The sequence below is a fragment of the Acanthopagrus latus genome, chromosome 20, assembly GCF_904848185.1.
Source record: "Acanthopagrus latus isolate v.2019 chromosome 20, fAcaLat1.1, whole genome shotgun sequence".
Classification (NCBI taxonomy): Eukaryota; Metazoa; Chordata; class Actinopteri; order Spariformes; family Sparidae; genus Acanthopagrus; species Acanthopagrus latus.
In genome coordinates this window covers 5,123,450-5,148,549 of record NC_051058.1, presented here as the reverse complement: position 1 = coordinate 5,148,549, position 25,100 = coordinate 5,123,450, and the positions used below count along the sequence as shown (strand labels likewise).

The 25,100-nt window shown below is 40.5% G+C and overlaps 1 protein-coding gene across 4 annotated transcripts in view; it reads left to right on the top strand.

Moving 5' to 3' along the window:
* Nucleotides 1-266: 266 nt before the first annotated feature.
* Nucleotides 267-25,100, top strand: part of LOC119009293 (urotensin-2 receptor) — an 81,125-nt gene continuing 56,291 nt past the window's right edge. For 2 of the 4 annotated variants that reach the window (XR_005071684.1, XM_037080392.1), the window contains exons 1-3: nt 267-747; nt 2,653-3,368; nt 5,340-5,718. Coding sequence is in view for 3 of the 4 variants with exons in the window: in XM_037080392.1 (XP_036936287.1) it covers nt 2,655-3,368; nt 5,340-5,717 (1,092 nt within the window). In the remaining variant the exon portion in view is untranslated. The remainder of the gene's footprint in view (nt 748-2,652; nt 3,369-5,339; nt 5,719-25,100) is intronic. The other 2 variants (XM_037080393.1, XM_037080391.1) reach the window with 2 other exon arrangements.

The window sequence follows — 25,100 nt, the reverse complement described above, 5'->3', positions numbered from 1 at the left end:
AGAGAGAGAGAGAGAGCAGAGCGCATTTCCTGCATACCTCTCTCTTGCCTGTTCTCTCCGTCTTCTCCCTCCCACTTTGGGCTTCTGAGCGAGAGCGCCTCACCAGCACAGCGCTCCTCTCTCTCCTCTCTCTCCCTCTCCCTCCCCTCTCTCGCTCTTTACCTCTGGTACTCTCTCTCTTACTCTCTCTCAGTCAAAGGGGGGTATTCTCCGTAACCAGCTGTAGCTTAATGTGATCCTCACTTTCTCATCACCATTTCATTGATGTTCTCCTCTTTTTTTTTTTCTTTTTTTTTTCTCTCCTGAATTAAATGACTCTGCTGCCTATGTCACACCTAAAATCTGGTGTTTTGGATGCTACCAAGGTGCACAAAGGGTAGAGGGAATGAAGAGGAACTTTTGCAATCAGAGCGTCTCTCTCTCTCTCTCTCTGTTGAACCTAGACCCAGTGGATTGGTTCATGTGCTGTTGAGACACAAGTCAACAATGGCAGGATTTCTGTTGTAGTGGATGACTCATTTAGGTTATTTTCCCCCCTCGAGACTGCTGGATATAGATTTCTTCTTCATCTTCTTTTGTTCCACCTGCGTATTTCACCTCTCAGATACTCTGTACAATCTCTGGGACTCTTATGGAGTGTGAAATTTCTACAGCAAGTGCAAAGTTTGGAGGAGCAAAGTGATACGGAGCATGGCTGATGTCACTGCGGTTGCGTGTTGAACTCTTTGGTCCAGGGAGGCAGACCAGGTAAGTCGCCGTCTGTTCTCATGCATTCATTTATCCTGTTGTGCTTAAGCTGGAACATTAATCGTGTCGGACTTCATCTCTGCATGTGTTTGAATGAGCATTTGTGGCAAAGGAAGAATACTTTCCTCAGTGTTTCTGTCTGAATCTTGACAGCTGATCAACAGAGTGGATAAAGGGAGACGTCTGTGAACAAGTAAAAACTTCTGTGCTCCTTCAACAGTTGCATCAACTCTGACACATTTGGCTCATTATTAAATATCAGTCCTGGGTGCTTGCATCACAAATACTTGCATTGGTTTGACTGCTTACTCTCAGAGAGAGTAAGACGGAGCATTTCGTCATCAGCCTGCTGAAAATCTGCTCTGATTATCACCCAGTGTGTGTAGCTCTCATTTCCAGGAGATTCCACGGTGAGATTTGCTAAATTTATCAGCATTGTGCGATCGAAATGCAACACTCAGAACAGTTTGCTTTCTAAAATGCCTTCCAAACCTGTCTTTGAATCCGACTCTGACACTCCTGTTCACACTCAGTCCAGACAGTTGCAGATGCAGTGGCAAAAAAAATAAAAATAAAAAAAAATGACTCATTTAATAAATTATATTTTTATCAAAGGTGAAGCAACAGCAGTATATACAATATACAACTTTCTGGCTGCAACATTCAAATAATATATAGACTGTTGCACCAAGAATGCCACTAGTAGAGTGCATACCACTGCCAAGGCCCAACAGTTTCTTTTAATTAAATCAAGCCTAATCACGTATAAAATAGAACATATACTTAAATATGCTAGATTCAGACTTTTTTTAAGATCTGTATCAAAAAGTATTCACTCATAGATACTAGCCATCAAAATACGCCTGATTATTTACATCAAGATCCAGCATTACTCCCTGATAAGTTCATTAAAAAGTAGAACATTTTCACATTATCTGGATCCGTAACTTAATCTGAATCTGCACTAATAGTTACGGGTCGCTCTCTGCTTCGATCTCATGTAGGATAAGTCTGACAGGGAAAGTGAAAGGCAGGAAAGTTTGCCCCTCCCTCATTGCCACCGCACAGGTGCCCTTGAGCAAGAACTTTAACACCAACTGCTCCAGAGCATCTGCTGAGCAGATTAGACTTTGGTTGCTCTGAGCAGCTTCCAAGTGTGAATGTGTAACTGTGTAAATGGGATCAGGGCGTTCCTGAAAAAGAGAGCACTGCCCTCAGTGAACTGGCCCTGAATAAAGGTTAGGAAAAAGTTATATTTTGAGTGCAGGACTTTTACTTGAAACAGAGTACTTTCATGCTTTAGACTTGCTACTTTTACTTCCATGAAATATCTGAGTACTTAATTACTGGACAGTGGTGCAGTGTGCCATCTAATAACTAGAAACAAAGATACAAACACTAAAAATCCTATTCCAACATCTCATTTTATGACCAATTTAGGAAAACTTGAGTAACCTTGCAAGAACACGGTGTTTGATATTACACTGATAGACATTTAGCTTAAGTGACATAAGCACTTGAAGCTGTTTCCAGGCCTGCTTTCTAAGCGATGAGTGAAATGAGGGGTTTCATTCTCCTCACTATGAGTGAGTGCCAGTAGTCGGAGGCACTTCAACTGAAAGACGAAGATTTTGCAATTGACTATTAGAGATGGAGCCTGAAAAGACGCTTTGCATGGGTCGCAAGCTCATTAAGCACTTCCATGATGACTTCTGCTTCTCTCACAAATGGAGATTATAAATCAAATCAAACAGGCCAGTTTCTCCATTCAAACGGTGCGTACGCACCCTAATAGTCCAAGAATCAGGCCAAGTTAGAAGATAAGGGTTGATCATGAAAGGCTGTTTTTTTTTTTCTGTACAGTTTCTACCCTCACCCCTTACGTTTCTCCTCCCATGCATCCAGATATGACCACAGTATCCATGGAGTCTGTAGGAGTCCTCGTGGAAAGGGGCACTAATGCCACTGACCCCCCTCTGAACTCACACGAGGACACAGCCGCCACCTTTACCATCGGCACCATTCTCTCCATCATGTGCCTCGTCGGAGTCTCAGGGAACATCTACACCCTGGTGGTCATGTGCCAGTCCATGAGGACTGCCGCCTCAATGTACATCTACATCATAAACTTAGCTTTGGCAGATCTGTTGTATCTTCTAACCATACCCTTCGTAGTCTGCACACACTTCCTGAAGGGATGGTACTTTGGGGACGCTGGGTGTCGCATTCTGATCAGCATGGATTTCCTGACCATGCACGCCAGTATCTTCACACTGACAATCATGAGCACGGAGCGATACTTTGCTGTGCTCAAGCCACTCGACACAGTCAAGCGGTCTAAAAGTTACCGGAAAGCCATCGCTCTGCTGGTCTGGGTCGCCTCTCTCATCCTCACCCTACCAATGATTGTAAGCATTCAGCTAATGACACTGGGCAACAAGGCTATGTGCCACTCCACCTTGTCAGCACTCTCCTACAAAGTTTACATCTCCTTCCTATTTTGCACTAGCATTGTCGCTCCAGGACTGATCATTGGCTATCTCTACATCCAGCTTGCACGCACTTATTGGGTTTCACAGACGGAGACCTTCAAACAGACCAAGAAACTTCCCAATCAAAAGGTCAGTGCATCACAAAATAGTGTTTCTGTCTCACTTGAAGGGATACAAGTTGTTCTATTTCTAAAAAGCCTGCTTTCTGATGGTGCTTTTGGGGCTTTCCAGAGAAATAGTCAAACATTTCTGTAGATGTAGATGACAACCTTACACTAAGTCCTCCAAGTAAGAAGATGTAAAATGTGCAATGTTGCCTTCCAGAACGAGAAGTTGTGCAGGTTGACGTATGTGTAAGTGCGTACTGAAACTGTTGTAAATCTAAGTTGCTATGGTAAAGTTTTGGTTTGGTCAGAAAGTGTGATAAGTAAGATTGGTTGATTCCCAGCCCAACCTATCACCCCAAAGTGCAGCTGTTGGGAATGGGAATAAGACTCAATGATCCTCAATCTTTCTACACAATCGCTTGATTAGGGTAGGGGGAAAAAAATCATGTTTGGGTGAAAATAACTACTTGGATCATGATCATCATCTTGATAACTCCTGGATCCACTCACTTTACATATGATTTGTATTAGACTTTCTGTTAATGTAACTTGTAAACTGTGATTCTTTGCTCTTTTCTGTACATGCAACATCTATTGCATGTCTGTCCGTCCTGGAGGGATCCTTCCTCTGTGGCTCTTCCTGAGCTTTCTTCCATTGTTTTGGTTTTTTTTACCCTGTTAAAAGGGTTTTTTTTGTTTTTTTCCTCACTCGAATCAAGGGTCTAAGGACAGAGGATGTCGTTCAGTGTACAGATTGTAAAGCCCATTTAGGCAATGTGATTGCGATTTTGGGCTATATAAATAAAATTTGATTTGATTTGATTTGATTTGATTTGAGCAAAAAAAATAATGCTGATTGTCTGAAGAATGCAGGAAATTAACAGTGATCTCTAGGGTAAAAGTCTGACCTTAAGTTGACCCATCCGATTACCCTAATCTCCTTTCCCAGTGGACTTTCTGAAGGCAGTATAGTCTCCCCTAAAGAAAAGTAGGCCCAGTTTTGAGTATTTCCTTTTTTGGTGGGCAGCATCACCCTAAACCCAGTCCCTTCAACTAAGCAAGGAGTCTCAGCCTGAGGCACATCCATGAGGTAGAACCTGATGAATAGACTGATAATTAGGCAAGCAATTAGGCAAACAAACTCACAGCACCCACAATCCACTCATCAAGGCTTCTCCTCTTGTAGCTCATAGGTTTTGACATACTGTCTCACAGCTATTGTATGACCTCCTGTTTGGGCAAAGGTTTGCCAACAGCTTTATCATCACATAAGACAAATAGTTGAGATGTAAAGTGTAGGATTTTAGAGAAGAAATATATTATAATGTTGATAATCTCTGCAACTCTGCAATGTTTCTACAGTAGCCCAGAACAGACAAACCAAACTCTTTGACATTTTTACGCATGGAACAGCAGGGTGAAGGGAAGGGTGTTCAGTTGGTTGCAACCTGCAACCTCACCGCTAGATGCCATAAATTGCGCACACCGGACATTCAACGGTAGACGGCCGGAGCATCAGTTTGTCTCTCTGTAAAAACATCCGGTTATCTATGCTCTCCCTGCTACTGCAGGTTTTTCTATTTTCCATTCCCCTTTTGCTTTAACATGCTGAGACAAAACCGTTTCCAATTTGCTTCATAGCAGGGCTGCAAGCGGCTTCATTGGGTTTTATCAGTGTGATAACTAATGTGAAGAATACTGCCTCAGTTGCTTTCAATACTCCTCACAGAATTTACTCGGCCCTTAGAGCTAGAGAGATTGGAGACAACCCAACTTTAAAAAGCACAGCTGTTTGCTACAGGAATAATTCATTGCTCTGTCCCTACGGCACTGTGATCATGCTGGGGTAGAAGGGCATGTGTTGATAAGCCATAATTTTTATTCACTGTCCATATAATGCAATTCTTTGTTAGATCTGACATTGATGTACCGCTATCTAATGCATTAATGATTCTCCTTCATGGTAAATCTCTGTGGTCTTGTATCCCTGAAGGTGCTGTACCTGATCTTCACTATTGTGCTCCTTTTCTGGGCATGTTTCCTGCCCTTCTGGATCTGGCAGCTGCTGGGTCAGTTCCACCCCTCACTGTCCCTGTCCACCAAAGCCAAACGCAACATCAACTACCTTACCACGTGTCTGACATACTCCAACAGCTGCATCAACCCTTTTCTGTACACGCTGCTCACCAAGAACTACAAGGAGTACCTGAGGAAGCACAAGCGGTCCTGGTCAGCTGGCAGCTACTTCAACAGGAGGAGTCGCTTTCAGCGCTCACCACGCAGGTCACCGTCTTCCAGCAGTCAGCAGTGCACCGAGAGCTTCATGCTAACGCACACAGCCTCGCTGCGAGCACATAACAGCAGTTTGTAAGGTAGGAGCAGATTTTGTACATTTGTAATTTTGTGCACTTATTAGCTGTAACAAAACACAATCTCTAAATTCCAGCCTTTTTTCCCCATCTTTCTACTAACAATAATGCATCAACAGTGTGGGAGCGGACAGAAGCTTAAGACTTTGTGGTTTTGTTGGAGTTTTATCAGGGGAAAGTCTTGTTCTGATGGGCGATGTGCTTTCAGATGGCATTGAATTCTGGCCCTCTGAGGATGGCTATTTAGGAATCCTACTTCCTGGTATGTAGTGTAAACATGGCCAAGTGGGACAACTGGTGCGTCTTGATGATGTTTATGTATGGAACTGGGTGAGCCAGTGAATATGTTGGCCAACACTAAATATTCCACTGCACTGGAAATTCACAAAGTTCAGGACAGCAATGGGATTCATTTGAAAACCTTTTTGTTTCATTGGGTTTCGGAGCACTGTCTCGTTTCTGGAGGGGCACAAAGTATGAATGAATCAAACTCATTTTTTATAGTTAAGTCACAAGTCATGAGAGAAAAACATTACTGTTTTGTTTTTTGTCTATTTCATCATGCCTGATGTCATGATGGCAGTATGTCAGTATAAGGCGCTTTACAGCAGCAGTTTGACCATAGATTAAACTGTGTAATTGTATCTCAACTGTCCACCTGGATCTTCATTCTTCAATGATATTTTACATAATCTACATGTATTTGATAATTTGTCAATGATATTTGTCTTTTCTGTCATGTCTGTCCAACCTGGGAGCTTTATCCCTCCTCTCTGTCTCTTCCTGAAGATGTATCTTTATCTTTAAATGCAAGCCATAGTTCATTTGCATTGCTTGTGAGTGGTGTACACTGGTCATCTTTGTCAGTCATCTAAGTCCTCTCCCTCCCTCAAGTTGAAGTTGGAGTGACAGCACCCTCCCAATCCAGACGCAAAGCACATAAAACACATTAAATTCCACTGGCATTTGGAAAAACACAAATTTGACACAATGACTTAAAATTAATGCTTTCACAAACACAGCGAATGCAGTTTTTCTGTCTCTCCTCTTCACAAACATTAGGCAGTCTTCTGAGCTGTCAGTTTTATCCTCTACAGCAGCTGAATAAATCACAGCATTTAAATGTGAAGAAGAAGACTCTTGTTTTTTTATAGAGTGCCTGGCAAATGTACTCCTATGTTGACTTTCCTCTTATTTGTTTAAAATAAAGGAGTTCTGGAAGAACCTCAAAAACTATATTGCATTATTTCATCTGATTCCATTCATGTAGAGGTTTTATGAATGCATTTTTGTAGGCACCTGGTGTAGACCACAAATGCAGACCTTGAGTTTATTTCATGAAAGGAAATCAAAATTTTTATCACAAAGACAAATTGGTCAGAAAAATCACCATAAGACATGATCCTCAAATCATGGTTTTTGGGCTTAGGCCTACTTTTTCCATTGTCAAACATTAAACGGGATCTATCTTGCTGAACGCTTTCATACCAAGGTACTATAAGTATACAATTCTGAATATTTCTAGTTTATAAAGCTAATACACATATTAATCATGAAATGCTCAATTCTACAAGCACAATCTCAAAATTTAGAACATTCAAAATATTATGGAAATCAGTCATGGGATTTCATGGGAAATGGGAAATTAACCATGGGATTTCTATTATCTCCAGAAAGCTATAAAGTAGCTCTGTTACTGAAATATTATCCACTAAAGTTGCTTGATATTGCCTCAAGAACCCTTCTCCTCAATTTTCCGGTCCCTATTTATTAAATAATAAGCTCTACATTTTTGCCAGATTGTGCCTTATTTAAATTTTCAACAGGCAGAAGTTTCCCTCTTAGCAATCCTGTTACTGTATTCAGTGATATTTTGTGTGTACTTCTGTACGGTGTGTGTCCCTCCGTCTGTATGAATGTATCATACATTTAAAAATGATGGTCAGCATGTTCCTTTTGGTGAAGGCTGCCTGTGCAGTGGAGGGAAATGGAGGGTGAGGAGCAGGGAATGGGGAGAGGTGGGTAGGGAGGGCTGGAGTGGCAACACACACACACACACACACACACACACACACACACACACACACACACACGCACACACACTTGCCACTAACTTGCCACTTGGGTTTTGTAGCACAGCCGTATTTCTGTCATGCTGCGAAGAAGCCAGCTGAAACACAGCACAGAATCCTTTTGCTCTTTTGCAGATGATTCTGTCTGTTCAAATGAATATGGATCCTAACTGAATCCAGATTGACACAGCAGGATATAATGGTTGAGTGTTTACCTTCCTCCCCCCATAACATCTCCAATAAAACTATCTTATGTTCACTATTCTTTCTAATTCATCCCACAAGAGGGAAAAGAGGGAAAATCCGATATTTATCATCCTGCTCATAACGTTGCACCCTGCTAATATATTGGTAGTGCTTTACCTTTGATTGCTGGGTGGTGTGTGTCCAGGCTGCCTGCAGAGAGAAAAGGAGCGGTGAGTCATATATTACTGCTCTCTGCCCCGGAATTCAATGTGCCGAGTGACATTTCCCATAATTCACAGGGCAGAGAATATGGCTCCATATGCGTCCCCGCACGCACAGAAACACACACGTGCGCAGGTTTTCTGCAATAAACTATGTCCAGTGTGTGCGTATGTTGTACTGACACACAGTCTTGTCAATGCTGGGCAGTGATGCATTACTTAGTACCACAATGAAGTAATGTGATTTTTCCAGTAACATGTCGTTGGCTTTCTGTGCCGTCTTACCTGCAAGCTGTTGAAAACTGATATGTTTTCATTTCTGTGTGTTACAGACTGCGCCGCGACACGTCATCTCGACGTGGACGCTACCGTTGTAGTAGGCAGCAAATTTGAAGAGCGCCAACGTACTTAGCTGGCTTGTTGGCCACCAGTTAGCCTGCATGTAGAATTCAGCCCTTTCAGAGTTTGAGGTGAACCTTGCAGCTTCACTGTGGAGGGAACTTCTAGAAGAGCTAGGCTGATGACCATTTTTTTTCTATTTTCTCCTATGTTTTCTATAGCTGATGTAATGTGTGGGTATGGAGGCATTGGGCTTTTTAAAGGCACCTTTAACTGATCTGTGTTGCGTAACATTCCTGAATAGTCACCATGAGTGCCATAGCTCACTCTGACAGAAATTGCTTATGCGCAATATTTCTAAAACTTGTTTTCAATACTTTTTACAATCTCTTAGCTCTTGCATTTACTTACATTTTGTATTTTAGTGCATAGTTTATACAGTATTATACAGTGGTCTGGGGTAATACTCGATTCTGATTGGCTGCAGGGTGTCCATTAACCCCTGATATATGGACACCTACTAAGTAGTCAAATTGTCTGTCCACTGCTCTAAATGAATGCGCCAGCTGGCCTATCCACATGAAAAAAAAAAAATCTGAATATTTTATTTCCAACACTTAGTGCAGTCCGTCAGCCCTTTAGTGCCTTATCCTCTGAACACCACAGGGTGGGGACTATAACACACTAGCAGCAGAAAGTACACTTCCCCTCTAAAGCGAATAATCTTACATCCTGTTCACTGTTAAACTCTCTACTTCAGGCTGCAGCCACAGTAACGTTACACACGGCCGATCATTTGTTCGTGAAAATCTTGATATCGATTTGGCGACAATGAGATGACTGGTTAGCTAGCTAGTCTTGTTGTTAAACATGCTGTCAAATTATATTTACTGTTTGTCAACCGTACACAATGTTATTGACTTTGAATCTTGCTAGCATAGTGTTAGCTGTCTAGCTCATCGCTGAGTGGACTAGAATATCTCCCATTGCCATTTCGTATCTATGGTCCGTCCTATTCACTGGAGGAGTGAACGGCGTTTCCGTTGCATAAGAACCTTATGGGAGGGTAATGATAGTTCCAGGTATTAGTCAAACCCTCAGGCGTTACCAGGGAAGCTTAGTTATGGCTTGTGAAAAACTTTATATTTTGATTTTAAAACGCATGAAAATATAAATTGTTGGTCTAAATGTATTTTCTTTGGCAAGGGACCATGGCATAGGCGGGATAATGCCCTTCGAGTGTAATGTTCTCATTCCTTTTTGTTTTCTCTCCGTTCTTAGGCCTCCATGTCGTCCATTAATTCCTGATTATGGACACTGCATCAGGCATTATCCCTAACCTAACTAAATAAATTTACCTAGGTAGTGTGCTGAAATATAGTTTTGAGGTACTTGAACTTTGAGTCCATTTTCAGCTACTTTTCATGCTCAATATGCAAAGAGATGTTACATGCAAAATGTATTGCATGTTAGTCCATCCTGGAGGTTTATTCAATCTTTATTTTCTCCCTCTGTTAAATTTTTTATTTTTTTCTCATCATGGTAAGTTTTTCCTCGCTCAAAACGAGGGACAGAAGATGATTGTACTTTATACTACACTACATTTACTTAATGACTTTAGTTACGCCTTACTTTGCGGATTGTATGATAGTGTGCCATCTTTTTAAATTCATTTCTATTACATGCAGTTCAATAAATACAACACTGAATTCAATAATCGGCCTGTGTAAATATATTTATGATTAATGATTAATCAATATGATTAACTTTTGCTTGACTTTTGACACTTAAGTACATTTATTGCCAGAAAATTAGTTTTGACACTTACGTAGGCCACATTAATAGCCTTTTAATTGGTTATATGGGTGACTTTCACTTTTTACAATGCTGATTTATACAAGTACAAGTTTTTCTTTCATCTGTTTTATGACAGTTGACCCACTCCTTAGATAATACAGAAAGCCAACATCAACTGCTTAGAACAGCCGGAGCTCTCACTTCAGATTTATGCATGCACGCTAAAGTAATACAACAAATAATGTATAACCTACCTTTGCTGTTGAGTAAAGAGTCAACTAACATGAATACCTGATTGACGAGTAAATTGCAATATACATTTGATGGTTGCGGGTTAACCCCAACCCTAACCCATTTGATCACAATTTTCAGTTGACTTCTTCAATACTGTTAGTTTTAGTCACATATTAACTAAATTTGCAGAATGACTGCACACATACATATCAGTAGAGGCTCTGATATGTATGGATCATAAAACATTTTGAAGGTTGTTGCTCAGCCCAGTCTCTTGTCTACAAGTAATCACAGTCCAGGCTTATGTGCTTTGATTTAAAGCAGCAAGGGGCGAACATTAAATTGCTGTTTAAATTTACCAGCAACAATATACATCACACACTTTTTAATTATAATGCCATATAAACAGTTTATGTGCCCTGGAGAAAAATAGTGTGATTCTGTAGCCATTACAAACATGACAACACACCAGGTGGAAATCTGCTCATTTCCTTTTATGGCGAGGGCCAAGAGAGGCAAAAAAACGTAAGCCATAATATCCAGCTGAGTCCATGGATTGATTTTATATCATTCTACAGCGGAATCACCACTATAGCGTTAACTGCCTGAGCAGACAGCAGCAAAGATTACACAGGAGTCAGTGAGCATGAAGCAATAATATAATGTGCTCTATGTGCGCAAAGAAAAGATGTCTTTTCTCTGTATGACAGATAAAGGTTTAGCTGTGTTAGAAAAATCGATGGAAACCTTTTTTCACATTTGGGTCTGCTGACTATAGGTGACTGTTGGAAAACTGTGCATACAAAGGCTGGTTAAAGAGATTTTATCACAGTGCCTTTGGAAAATCAGTTTCGGAATAAATGAGCTGCTGGGTCATGAAAATGGAGTTATGCATTTTACTTCTAGTCTGCTCTCTTAAAAAGTGTTTAAACTGTGCACCTTCCTTTCTTTTTTATTGGTTTGCACACATATGTATCATAGCCCTAAGTGGATTTTAGTAAAAGAGCCCCTTGACTATCCATCAGTGCTGGCTTATACGATTCTGTGCTAAATTCTAAACTGACCAATAAATGTTTCCTCAATGAAAAGTTTCAGACTAAACTCATGACTTGCATGGTGACGGCTGCTTGGCAGGCTATGTGGAAGTGCCCCAACTCCTATGCAGGCTGATAACATCCCGTTTTTATTGTAGCGCAGGCCACACCAGGAAGCAGCCAGTGGATGGTAGGAACCATACATTTTTAGCAGTCGCTGTGGAAAACATGTACTGTATAGCCCAGTTTTAATGGGTTGTGGTTTAATATTCACCACAGCAGCAAGGGCATATGGAATATCCCCTCTGACAAGCATAATTATTCTTTATATAGGATAAATATTCCCCTCACACACAGGACTGAGACTGCCCTGAAATAGGTTTCTCTGGGATAAAATGTGATGAGGACATTTGTTTAGTTGCTTCGGCATTACCTGCTCCTATCCATGGCAACTTTGTGCCCTGGTATCAATTATCTGCATGATAACAGTGTCTGGATAAAACCCACGGCCTGGGGTGTTAAAGTATAGAGAGGTATTCTCATAATCTGTGTCTTCATGCACGTTTGTGATCATGAATAACCATTTGTGGATGGTGTAGCACATTCACAAACCACAGTAATACATCTGATATTCCTATTGTCTTTGTGACAGGTCTAAACACTTGCCCTTTTCCTCAGAGATAAGGAGAGGAAATTAGTCAGCAAAGGAAGTGGGAATTTAAATAAATGTACTGATTCTCCTATGATATTTTTCTCTGCGTGTCAGCTATGTTTGAATAGAGAAGGTGAATAATTCATACAAGACACTAAACAAATCTGGACTTTGTTGCGGGTCATAAGTTATTCAGGGGTTTAGCTGGATAGTGTTTTTTATTGCTGTTCTGGTGATTGCTCTTAATCGCTGATGTAGCGCTGCTGAGCATGTTGTTTTGACGTTTGTTTCTTTTTATGTCGCGCTCTATGCTGCAAAACAAAGATTAAAAAAAAATAATGAACCATACAATAAACTACTCGTAGATGACTATATTTTTTTTTTAATCAGCTTTAAAGTATTGTGTTTTTGTGGCAATAAATCTTGATTTTGCTCTTAGGAAGAATCCTTTGCAGTACATTAAGGAAAATTAAATATTTATTATTAAAAGTTTGAGTTGCAGACTGTCTGTGGTTCACTCCCATTCACTACCATTTATGGTGTGGACTAAAATATCTCAAAAACTATTAAATGTTCCCTCTTAACTTTTTGTACAGACATTCATGGTCCCCAGAGGGTGAAGCCTCCTGACTTTGCAATTTTCTAACAGTTCCTCTAGCCTGAAGAGGTCAGAAAGCATTTTCTGTGCTCTTAAATCCAGACTGGAGTTGGTAGGTTTGTTGTCTCCTGATGGCGATTCACACTTTATTTTTCCACTCACTTGAGTGCTCCTCAAATGCCTACAAATGCGCTGATTTGATTGGCTGAGCAGCCTCATGTGAGCTGATTTACAACACAGGCAATTGGTCTGTTTCCAGGTGCTGCTAAACCAGTGCCCTAAAGACTGTAAAAGCTGCAAAAGTTGAAATTGAAATACCATCAAAACGTGATAATCCTCAATATTTTATCAAATATGGGTCATGGTGTGGATAGGACAGCATCGGGGTCTGGACCCAGACTGCAGTCCATCTATTAGTGACCTCTGGTACAGACAGTCATGGTTCCCCCAAGGATGAAGCCTGCAGATTTTGGTGAATTTTCTGCAGCATGATCAGGGGGGTCAAAGTTTTTCATTCTACTTCACACACTATTCACCAATTTTTTTTTTTTTTTTTTTTTTTTTTTTGTATTCATCAGGTTGGTATTGTAACTTTTGCTGGTTTCCTTAGCTGGAATTCTGTAACGAGTCATATATCAGATAAATCCAGCCTATCTTCACCAGGATGGGTTAAGGTTAGTAAACGGCTGTGTAGGTTGCCTTTGCAAGCAGTTGCAAGCATGAACCATACTTAAATACCAAAAAAAAAAACCAAGATTTTAAACACAACTCAGTCATTTTTTTTTTTTTTTACTTACATAACATACCGAAAATACATAATGTATTAAACACGTGTTTTGCATGATTTATGTGGCAAAACCTTGATATTTTCCTAAATCTAACAAAGTAGTTTTGTTAGCTAATCCTAACCAAAAGGTTTCTTTGCCTAAACCTAACCAAACCACACTGATATTCTGGTCCAGTTCACCCTGTTGCTGGTACTATCCAAAGTTTTCATGTTGTTATGGCCCAGATATAACACATACGTCTTGCAGACATTGGAGCAATGAATAGAAGTCTACATCATGGCAACGTCTTCCTCATTAGCAAATATTCGCCATACTATATATTTCTGATGTAACCTGTGCAAAAATCCTCAAGATATATGTGTGCTATTGTGGTGGAAACAACCTCGAATAAGACATTGGCTATCAACTTATTCAATCATTTAGTTATGAGGATTTACTGGATAATTCACCACTGATACCAAGAGTACAAACAAGATGATCACCTTTTTTTTTTTCTCAAAAGATATTAGTTAAAAAACACTAGAGAATCCCAATTAAGGTTTTTTTTGGAACCAGCTCTTACCGGAGGCCTTTTACATCGCAGAATCAGCAGATACTGAGTGTGGTATGGCCTAAATGTTCACAAAATACTATCCGACACATTGCAAATACAGGTGTAGCAACTTAATCCAAATCCTTTCACAAACTACCACATCCAAATGTTGCAGGTCTGGTTTATCAACTTTAAACTATTGACATGACATGAGTGCAACTTCAACTGGGAGAGTATGACACCTGAGACTGAAGTGACACAATCCAAAACATCACTTAACTAGAGAACATGTATCACTCTGTTGTTAGAACAGAACACTCAGTCCACTTGCAGTTGCAGTCATCCACAACAGCTGCAGAGAGCACTTCAACCAGACAACGTGTTGGCCTGTTTTGAACTTACTCTCGAAATTAACATTAATCAGCAACAGCTGCAATGATTTGCCTGCAGTGGTCTTAACACAATGGTCATCGCCACTTAGGAAGAGGCTGCCAGCTGAAAGTTTTGTGGTGCAGACGAACTAAAATCTGAGGTGGGCAGGCACAGTAGAAAGGATCTGATATTGATCAGCTTCTTTGAACTGATACTGATCCATTAATATATGCCAGAAACTTTCACACATTAACAGAATTTTCAATTGGTCTCATGTCCCTGTTCATTGAGAACAAATATATAAAATGGCTTTGATTTAAATTTCTCAGAGTGTCCAATTTAGAGATCCAAACTACCACAACTGGTGACATTCCCATCCACAACAGCAGTACTGTGTATTGCTAATTAACAAATGTTAGCACAAAACTATGGTGAATGTGGTTTATGTTATTACTGCAAAACATCAGCATTTCTAGCATGCTGACCTTAGTGTTCATCTCAAAACACCATTGTGGTTAATGACAACCTCACATATTCTCAGATAGGTGTAGGCTCTACTTGTTAATTTGAGAACTACGTTTGTGTGGTTGTGAGCATCTATCAGCAAGGCTATCGAATGCCACAGCTTCATAAATGATCTGTGCCTACTTGCAGCTGTGCACAAATCTCGCCCCATAAAGATCAAACCAGAGAAGCCTTGACCGCTATTAGAGCTGGCCATGGAATAATCATTCCCTTACAGACCAGACATGCTCCATCTTTAATTATAATTGCTTTAATCCCATGTCTAGAGCTGCACATGTTAGCCCCACTTTAAAGCTATCCTCATCTGTCACAGGCTGTGCCGGAGCATGTTATAGAAATATTGATAGAGGACTCATTAACTTGTAGCGTTTCGCTCATACAGCTTCCATCTCAGCTGCCAAATGAAATGGTACTTGGACAGAGGGTCCGTTGGCAGAATCGGGCAGAGTTCACCTCTGCAAAGGTCATGCAGAGACACACACAGTAACTCATTCTCTTTCACTCATGATGTTGAAAGGACTATTGATCGCCCGGCCAAATATATGAAAGCTGATTACATTGACTTGGCTCATTTTGGGAATTGGAAATGGGAATTGCTATTCTCTTCTCCTATGTGATAGGAAGCTTTGCCTGTAATACCTAAAGGCTGCATTGTCTGGAAAAGTCCCCGGTGTGATCAATAAGCACTCTGACTCACCCTCCACTGCTGTTCTTCAAGATTATATAGGAGCTGGGATTGATCGAGTGGCCCCTTATGTTAGCAGGGTTCACGTTAATGCTCCGACCCTCATTTAGAAAAGTCTTAAGCTGATGAAACATTCTCTGATGATTTGATGCACACGGATGTATTACGTATACTTTTTTTTTTTCCCCCTGGGTCACACTGTACTCTCATTAGATTAGAGCACGTGCATTATAAAGGGAGCTCATGCATCATGTTTCTGTTCCTTCACAGATTTCCAGGCAGACAGAACTGGGAGTGAAATGACAGTTTGTGCAGAGTTCAGCAATGTAAGCAGACAGGAGGCGATGATAGGGAATTCAAGTGGGTGACAGCATTTTATTTTCAGCTTTGTTTTGTGCCCTTCAACATTTTTGAAATATATGCACTTTTCACATTGAAATGATGAGAGTTATGAAATGCATAAAACAGCAGTTTCCTGCATCTTGTTACACTTAGCTTCCGATTTAAATCTGTGGCCCCATTGAGATCCAGCAGAAACTATTTTCCTTTGAGTGTGCCCGTGGTTATATTAATCTTTCAGGAGAGGGAATGGGCATTTTGTTGTGCCCCCACTGAAACCCCATCCCCAGTGCAGTGCATACTATACACAAATACTATAGCTATCCGACCCAGGAACCAACTAGTGCTCGTACACTTGCCTGGCTGCAGGTTAATTCGTACGTCAGTTTACCCACCCTGGTTCAAAGCTCCTGTGCAAGCAATGTACACACAAACACCCACCTGGTCCCTGAGCTCCCAGTTCGAACCGCTAGCTGCATGGCTAACTAGGCTAACTAGCCAACAACAGCTACAGTTAGCAGCAGTTAGCGGTGACTCTGGTGATACGCTGCCCCTTGTTTGCTATTTTGTGGCCAGTTCGTACATATTGCATCTTATATCAACTTACGCTCAACTTACTGACGCACACTTTACCATTTAAGGATGCCGAAGGGACCAGGAGCTGTCACCTTCTATGCCCAGTTGGTATTCCAGCCTTAGCAATCAGATAAGGCTGCTGAATAAGCCCACTTGCCTGTGCCCAGACCATATTAAACCTTAATGGAAAAAGTTACTGCACTGTGACTGCATGGGCACAGTAAAGCACACTGACGGCAGGGAAAAATCAGACCACTAGCCACTGTCTCTGTCCTGACAGAAAAAGAGGGCCTTTGAACATGGTGGCTACAGTGACAGGAAACCTTTTTCTTTTTTTCTTTTTATGGAAGTTTCTACAAGGATTTAGAGCTTCTGCAATATGGACGGAGGCAAAATGAAGGAACAGAGATGAGAGTGAGAAGAGGAAAGATAGAGAGGGTGTGTGTTGGGGGGTGGATGAGAAGGATGAGTACAGGTGAACCCTTTTCTCATTTGTTCTGCTGTCATGAAAAAGAATGATGTAAAATGAATGAAGAAGGCCAAAAATAGATTCAGTGAGAAGACAAGAAAATAGATGGAATTTGTATGTCAGTGACGAACAGAAACGCTGGCATGCTAGACATACATGAGACGAGTAAAAGTATTGATGTGTTTGTGTGTGTGTTGAGCGATGTGACTGAACCGGGACAGCTGTGTGTGTTTATAGTCCTCAGGTCCTGGGCTGCACACATGCTTGTAAATACTTATCCTCTGACCCCGAACAAAAGTGTCTGGCATCTGCGAACAATTTGGGGGGAAGGCTGTCATTAAACCACTTATATAAGCAACACAAGACATTAAAAATCAGTCCTGTGCTAATTCGTGTTAATCCGTGTCTACTGCATCGAACACCTCTAAATCCCGCGGCTGATTTCTGTTGACGTCTGCCCCTCCCGCTGCGTCTCTTCGTGCTCCTGTCCTGTTACAATAATGGAAATACTTGTGCATTTTTCACAGAGGCGGAGGATGATACAGGTGACCATGTTCCAAATGCACAGATCCGTGACAGAAATTTAGCATTTTAGGAGCTGTCGAGTGTCCCCTTTGCTTTTTCCAAACAGGAAGCGTGAGATGAACTGTGAAGATTCTCGCTGCAGCGGTGTCAATCAATATGAATTACCGTTGCACCTCACAACAGCGGGAAATGGAACTGCGGAGCCATCATTTTTCTATGTTCAGGCTGTCCTGCTGGGATGGCTGCTGACCTTGTAAAATGAGCTATATGCCTTTTAAAACAACTGGACCTGATTGATTGGGCAGTAGCACCACTGATGGGAAACATTTGTAGCATCCAGTTTCTTCTCCTAATCCTCAAACTGACCGAAGCCAAACAGAAGATGGAGAACAGAAACAGAAGACTGATACAGGGTCAATCGGCAAAACCCCAGAAAAAGCCAACATTTTAAAGGGACGGTTCACCTCCAAGTCAAAACTACACATTTTGTTTCTTACCTGTGGTGCTTTTTGTCCGTCCAGATTGTTTTGGTGTGAGTTGCTCAGTTTTGGCGATATTGGCCATAAAGATGCCTGCCTTCTCTTGAATTAACTGTAACGGAACTTAGGTGGCACCTGGCTTGAAGTGGCCCCTACACAACAAAGCTGATCCTGAACACAACTCAAAGACAACAGCTGGCAGGCAACAAGATTGCATGTTCTGCACCTGCATGAAAAGAAATACCTCTCTGTCGATGGGCAAACTTTTGTTATGATCAAGCAGTATTTTTTTAAACAACCCTTGCTGACATAGCCACTTCCAACCAAGAACAGGTCCGATCAAAAGTTGCAAATGACACTGGTGATGAGAGGAGGATAAGGAGAAACTGCGCTACAGTGACAGACTCACGAGACTTTTGCTTTCTTTATCTGTTTCTTTTTTCTGCACTGATCTGCTTACCTGATCAGCCAATAAGAGTGACTTCTCTCACCGACAAGCTGCTGTCGATTCTACATGCCGAACTGGCTAGAGCTTGAGACTAAAGCCTCTGACAGTCAGCGACCGCTCAGGCAAGGCTCGACACATGCAATTTACACGAAACAGTACGTCAGAGCTAATATATAAATATATGATATCCTTGAGGTGCAAGTTCCAAAAATAAGCTTAAACCGGCTGTTCTTTCGGATAAGACAGAGTTATAATTAGAGAAGGAGTGAAATCTTTGCAACTTCCCAGCATCCCCCCGGGGAGCAAGCCTCATCGTTAGAAAACGCCTGCTTAACTACAAAGTATTTCTTTTTTGTTTTAGAGGGAACAATAAACAAGGTAACAAAGGTTTGTTCCCGACACAGATTAGGCCTTCATCGTCACAGCAAAAAAAGGTGCAGGTGCAACCTATTTCATCATGGCTCTCAGCCATAGTTGGAACCATTTTTAATATCATTAGTTACACCTGAGCTTTCTTTGCCGTGACAGTCAAAAAAGCCATGACATCTTTGTCCTTGAAAGTAAATATGTGCACGGAATTGTCCAACAGGAATGCTTCCCGGGGAGTCCTCGCCGCTTTTTAACCATGAGGTATCACTTGGTTCATAAGTCCAAGACTTTTCAGGTTCATGTCAAAATGAATGCATTATTTATGGTGGATAAAGGATTCTTCTGAATTAAGTGCATTCTGCTGTAATGGCCTCCCAAAGGCCAGGCAGGGTGAAGACCTGATGCTTTCATCCCTCAGCAGACATTTCCCGGCTGCAGGAGCACGTTTGATCATGAGACCGGGAGCGCTCAAAATGAGGAAGATGCATTATTTAAAACCATCCTGAAACAAAGTGCTGCCTCTATCCTTCTCCAGACTCCACTATGATCTTTTTCCCATCTGCTGTGCCTGTTTCGACTATACTGTTTCTCTGTGTGTTCACTATCTGTCTCCTTTTGGCTCAGCTGCCTATCTTGTGCGTCTCCATCTCCTGGGGCAAACACACAAAATCAATCCGAGTCACTGAAGGACTGGTTGAACAGGGGTACACAGAAGCTCGACTCACATGTTTGAGTTCCTTTCATAATCACTTGTGGAAGAATGAACAGGTATCCATGGGAACAAAGAGGTCTTTATTTAAGGAAACCAAAATGTATTTGCATATGTTTGCTGAGGGATCCACGCACACTGTCTAGCACACTGGCTAATCTGGAGCAATAAATCACAGCCATCTAGCAGTCATAAAAAGCTGATAGAATCAATAGGATGTCTGGATGTGTGCTCACAGAACACCCTGTGAGCAAAATCTAACTATACAGCTCTCTCTCTCTCTCTCTCTGAATACATACACTACATGGACAATATGTGGATATGTAGCACGTGGACAGAAAGCTACACAGTAAAATTCCCATCTCTATTATTGGGCAAAATCTACTTTTCCCCTGCTTCAGCAAAAATCAGTGAATCCTGAAAACCCTCCAAGTTCTTTCCATGGTTTTATTTATACCAAACACCAGATCACTGTAAAATGTCATTATCAATTAAGATAAATATCTGCTAAAGTCAGTGTAATTAGATGTTTTACATTATTATCTTGTTGTCACGTTCAGAATTGTTTCAGAACTGTGCAATCCCATCACATGAATACCTGCAAACCATGCAGAGGTTTAAACCTTACATATCTTTATGCTAAGTTTACAATACTTCAGGTTCAGTTTTCAGTTTTTCACTGTGGCACTGCGCTGTTACTTATGGTCAGACTAGGTTTATGCACAAAAAATTAGAAATAGGGTTAGATAAAGATTTTGTTTTTGCCAACCTGGTTCTGACGCTACTGCCGGAAATGACCTCAGTGTCTCATTAAAAATATCCCATTTTGTTGCCATGAAAACGGCTGTTGAATGTCTTGACATCTTACTAGAAATTAGCACTTGACGAATGTTGAAACACTGCCTTGAACGTGGTCTCTGGCTTGGCAGCCTTGTCACCTCACTGCGATATGACGCAAATACTTGTGAATGTGATATGACACGTACTGTAGAAATGTTGATATGTTATGTATCACACGCACAAATTTGAACCTCTCCGACCTCACTCTTGTAAAAATGTTTTTGTAAGAATGAATTTGTGACAATTTTGTTCGCGTCAGTTAGGCTTATATCAATGAGATCAATTACGAAAAGTAACGGCGTATTACATACATGCATTGTTTTTTGTTCCTGTGAATGCCTTGATCTAGGAAGGCAATTTGAATCTGCACAGGGAAGGTGGACCCTGAAAAGTAGTACACAGAAAGGTGATCAAAGAATTGATATCTACAGTGCATGGCTATTGATAAAAGAGACAGGCCATTAATAAATAGGCTGTGATATCTCATATATGATTTAATTTATAGAAGATTAATGTCCAACTGGATTTCACCCATTACACTAATTGAGACAATGGAAAATTGCCATGTGTCTTTATATGTTTCTCCGTGACGCCAGTCTTGATCAAATGTGAAACATGTCAAATGACGACAGGATAGAGACGAGTATCCACTTCAGCCAATACAAAGGTGTTGGATGGAGTTGAGGTCCGGGCTTCAGTCGAGTTCCTCCACACCAAACTTGGTAGACAATCATTTGTTGACCTGGCTTGTACATGGGAGCATTGCCATGTGGAAACAGGATGGGGCCTTCCCTGAATTGTTGCTGCGCAGTTGGACCAATACCATCTATGTCTAAAATGTATCATTAAAATGTTCTTTTATTAGAACTCGGGGGCTCACTCAAACCAAGAGAAACAGCCCCACATGAAAAAACAAACCATTTTGTGTGTCTATGAATGAAAGATGATTGAATATTAGAACTTCTGTGGCTCCATTCTTTTTAAAGTGGTAGTCCCTCAGTTTACTAATGTCCTAATGCCAGCAAAACTGTTGCAATGCCTGATTACTCATTAGATAATTTCAAAATTGTTTTTGAGTGTTATCAGTTTAGGAGCTACAGTGACTCTTAGTGCACAGACATGGTGCAGAAACACAGATTGCACCAGTGAAGAAAATAAGCTAGAAGGAATATGGCATTAAGCAAAAATGTCCTTTACTGGAAAAGTTGTGAAAGATATACACATAACACAGTGGAGTGTACGTCAAGGTAGAGACACAGTTTATTTAATATGAAGAAATACACTTGCTGGGTGTACATGTAAAGATGGAAAACACATGATCTGCCTGAACAAATACTGTATTCTGCAGTAATTCACTCTCATCAGCTGCAGCCGAGTGAAGCTAATGGTCAACATCAACATGTTATGCGCTGGTGAAAGTGTTTACTGATATCCAAAACAACACACCTAGATATTTATGTGCTATATGAATAGAATTGCAATCTCTGCCGCAGTAAGTGCTGGAAAATATATGTAAACAAGCTGTCCTCCAAAATATAAAAATAATGTGCGTGGATCCAACATTAATAACTTAAAGAGGCAACAATAAAGAGATTAGGATGGTACACTCAAACCGTGCATAATATATTCATGGAATGAAATGGATATTTTATATGGTGCCTTTATTCAAAGTACTTCACAAGGTTTTTTTTGTTTGTTTGTTTGTTTGTTTTTTTACCTTTCACACACACACATTCACACCATGAAGACAGCGAGCTACCATGCAAACAACTGGCCTGACCATTAGGAGCATTACATTTTGCATTTATACATTTCCTCGCTCTATCTCTGTCCTTTTCCATCCCTTTCTTACTGACCTCCTTCACATCATGTTGCTATCTACAATAGCTTGCCATGCTGTAATCCTCCAGTTCAGTGATGTGTTCACACCTCTGAGATAGAATACAAATAATTCATCGTCCTTGTTGTGTCACCTCAAGCAAGCAAATATAGGGATCAAGTGATCCATAAACTGGACATATCCTTGTTTTTTCCTCACTCGAGTCGAGGGTCGAAGGACAGAGGATGTCGTTCTCTGTACAGATTGTAAAGCCCACTGAAAATGAGTAGGCAAGTGGGAAAATAATCAGAGAATGTCATATTGATTTTGGTCTATACTGATAAAGTTGATTTGATTTGGACTATCCGACATTGTCAGAGTTAAGCGTCAAACGACACATTTTGATTTTCGTCTGACAATCTAGATTTAAGAAATGTCCTTGAGAGTCTGTGAGATGCTGCTGCTTTTATTTGCTTTCATCACAAATGCGTGTGTGCCATGTAGACTCAATATTTTCACGCAGCTTTTGTTGACAATACAGGACGGCATCCCGGTGCTCCAATTTCAAAAGGCTCTTCGTTATTTCAAATCTAGGGACAAAACTGGAGTTTCAGTCATGTTCATGCGCCAGCGTGAGCACATAACCCTGCTGGACGTCTCCGTTTGTAAAGCATTGTCCGGGAGATTTTCTCTGACAGTGATTTCTACAAATAATTGGTTTATTATCACATGAAAGAAAAATAAATGGTACAGATAGAGCGGAAAGAAAGAAAGTCCAACTAACTGTGAAATATAAAGCAGCGTTTTTCATCCACTTCTGATTTGAGCCCTCCACTATGAAATCCAGACTATTATCACCATTACCAGGCCTTTATACAATATATCACAAGGCTACCCTTGAAACATATATTTCATAGTGTTGGATTTATTTGCACTTATTCTAAGTCTGTGAACGTGGTTGAACTTGAAAATTACATATAGACCTCAAAATATATTTTTATCTGTGTCTGTTTGAGATTGCAAAACAGGACAATGGATACTCAGGTTTCTGGCTTGATCACCCGTATTCTAAATCGGAAACAGACCACTTTAATTTTAACATTTTCATACAACTTTAATTAACTTCTATCAAAAGACTTTCATTAAAACACTGAAAAATAAGTCAAAGGCATGGTTGTTAAATCTAATCCCCGAGGATCACAGATACAACACAAGGATAGTTATCATAATTTTATAGTTATTAATATATGCATTTTAGATTTTTTATTTTTTTACAATAGTTAAGATCAGTCATATTGCCACTGTGATTGCCACTTTTTTAGATTTTGTTTCATTGCGAACCCACAATGACATTTTTGCCATGTGGTTTGAGAAAAGTCCCCTCCCTCTTATGCTAATTAAACTGATAAATATATATGACAGACACATTGTCACAAATTTGAGAAGGGCCTGTTTTTATTTTAGGCCAGTTACTATGTTTTCACACAACTAACCAAGTACTTTTAGCGCCGAAACCTAATCAGATTGTGGTTCTGTGACAAAGGTTCGGGTCACGATCTAGGTCATGCTGTTTTGCGAATAACTTGGAAATTGACCTAGTAAGTTGTTTTTATTTGAGAATGTGTTGGCTGGTGCATAAAACTTGCCTACCTTCCATTTTAAGTATGTCTTCTTCTTTCTATTCTGTAAAATCATTCCTTAACTTTTAGTTTAAGTGAGAGTCGGACCCCTCAGGCTGTTCAGAGGAAAATGGAAACAGACAGAGGAGAGGGAATTTGATGAGGTGCATGCTGAACTACTCTGCAAATCACCTGTGTACTGAAATGGTGTTGTTGAATAGTTTGCCTGAATCCTACCATTCTTTTAGCACTGTCATCAGCATGGTATTTGGCAACAGGGTTGCAGCCCAGGGATATTTTTGTCATTATGAGGTGCCAGCCGAGTCCACGGACCCATTAGGACAATCTCAACGTGACCTGTGTATTTTTGTATATTTCAGCTCATCTGTGTAAATTCCAATTACAATAACAATGCTTTATTACTTCTTCTATGGTCTATAAAGAGATTATATTAAACCTATTCTGATTTTGCAGGATTGCATAAGCTACAACATTGCCTGATGATTCAGAGGGATTTTCTGTTATATCATTAATATAGTCTTGTGTGTTTCACTTTTCCTCCCTGATATTGGCAAGTGCAGATCTGCAGTTGAGAGAACCAGTACACTTTGTCGAAATCGCTGAAGATTTCAGCGGTGTCACTGAGGTTAAAGCAGCGCGAGCCGAGAATGTGAGGACGTTAATCATTTATATTGCTCATCATTAGTTCAATGACCATCAGGTTTTACACCAAAAATATCTAGTTTCAAAAGTGTTACATTTTTAAACTAGAAAAAATATAGACATTTGCAGTACTTCAATTGGCATGAATACAGCAGCCTATGGAATAAATAAATGTTAGTCAAATGGCACTCAGTGGAGCGTATCCCTCCACCAAGGCCAAGAACTTTTGCACTCATAGATTTTTGTCAAGATCCATTAATTTCCATCGAGTTGAAGGGATCTGCAGAACTGGGTAATAATTTCTGTGGGTTCAACTTCATACATGACCCTCTTCGTTAGAGTCCTAATAAGTAACAAGTAAGTTCAAACTTATTTCTAGATGAATGTGAGTCTATTAAGGCCTATATAGCGGTAGGAAGTGGTGAATTCAACACTGTTTATGTTGGGTCTGTAAGGAAAACAAGGCCTTTAGAGGGCAGGGCAGTGAGTTTGATA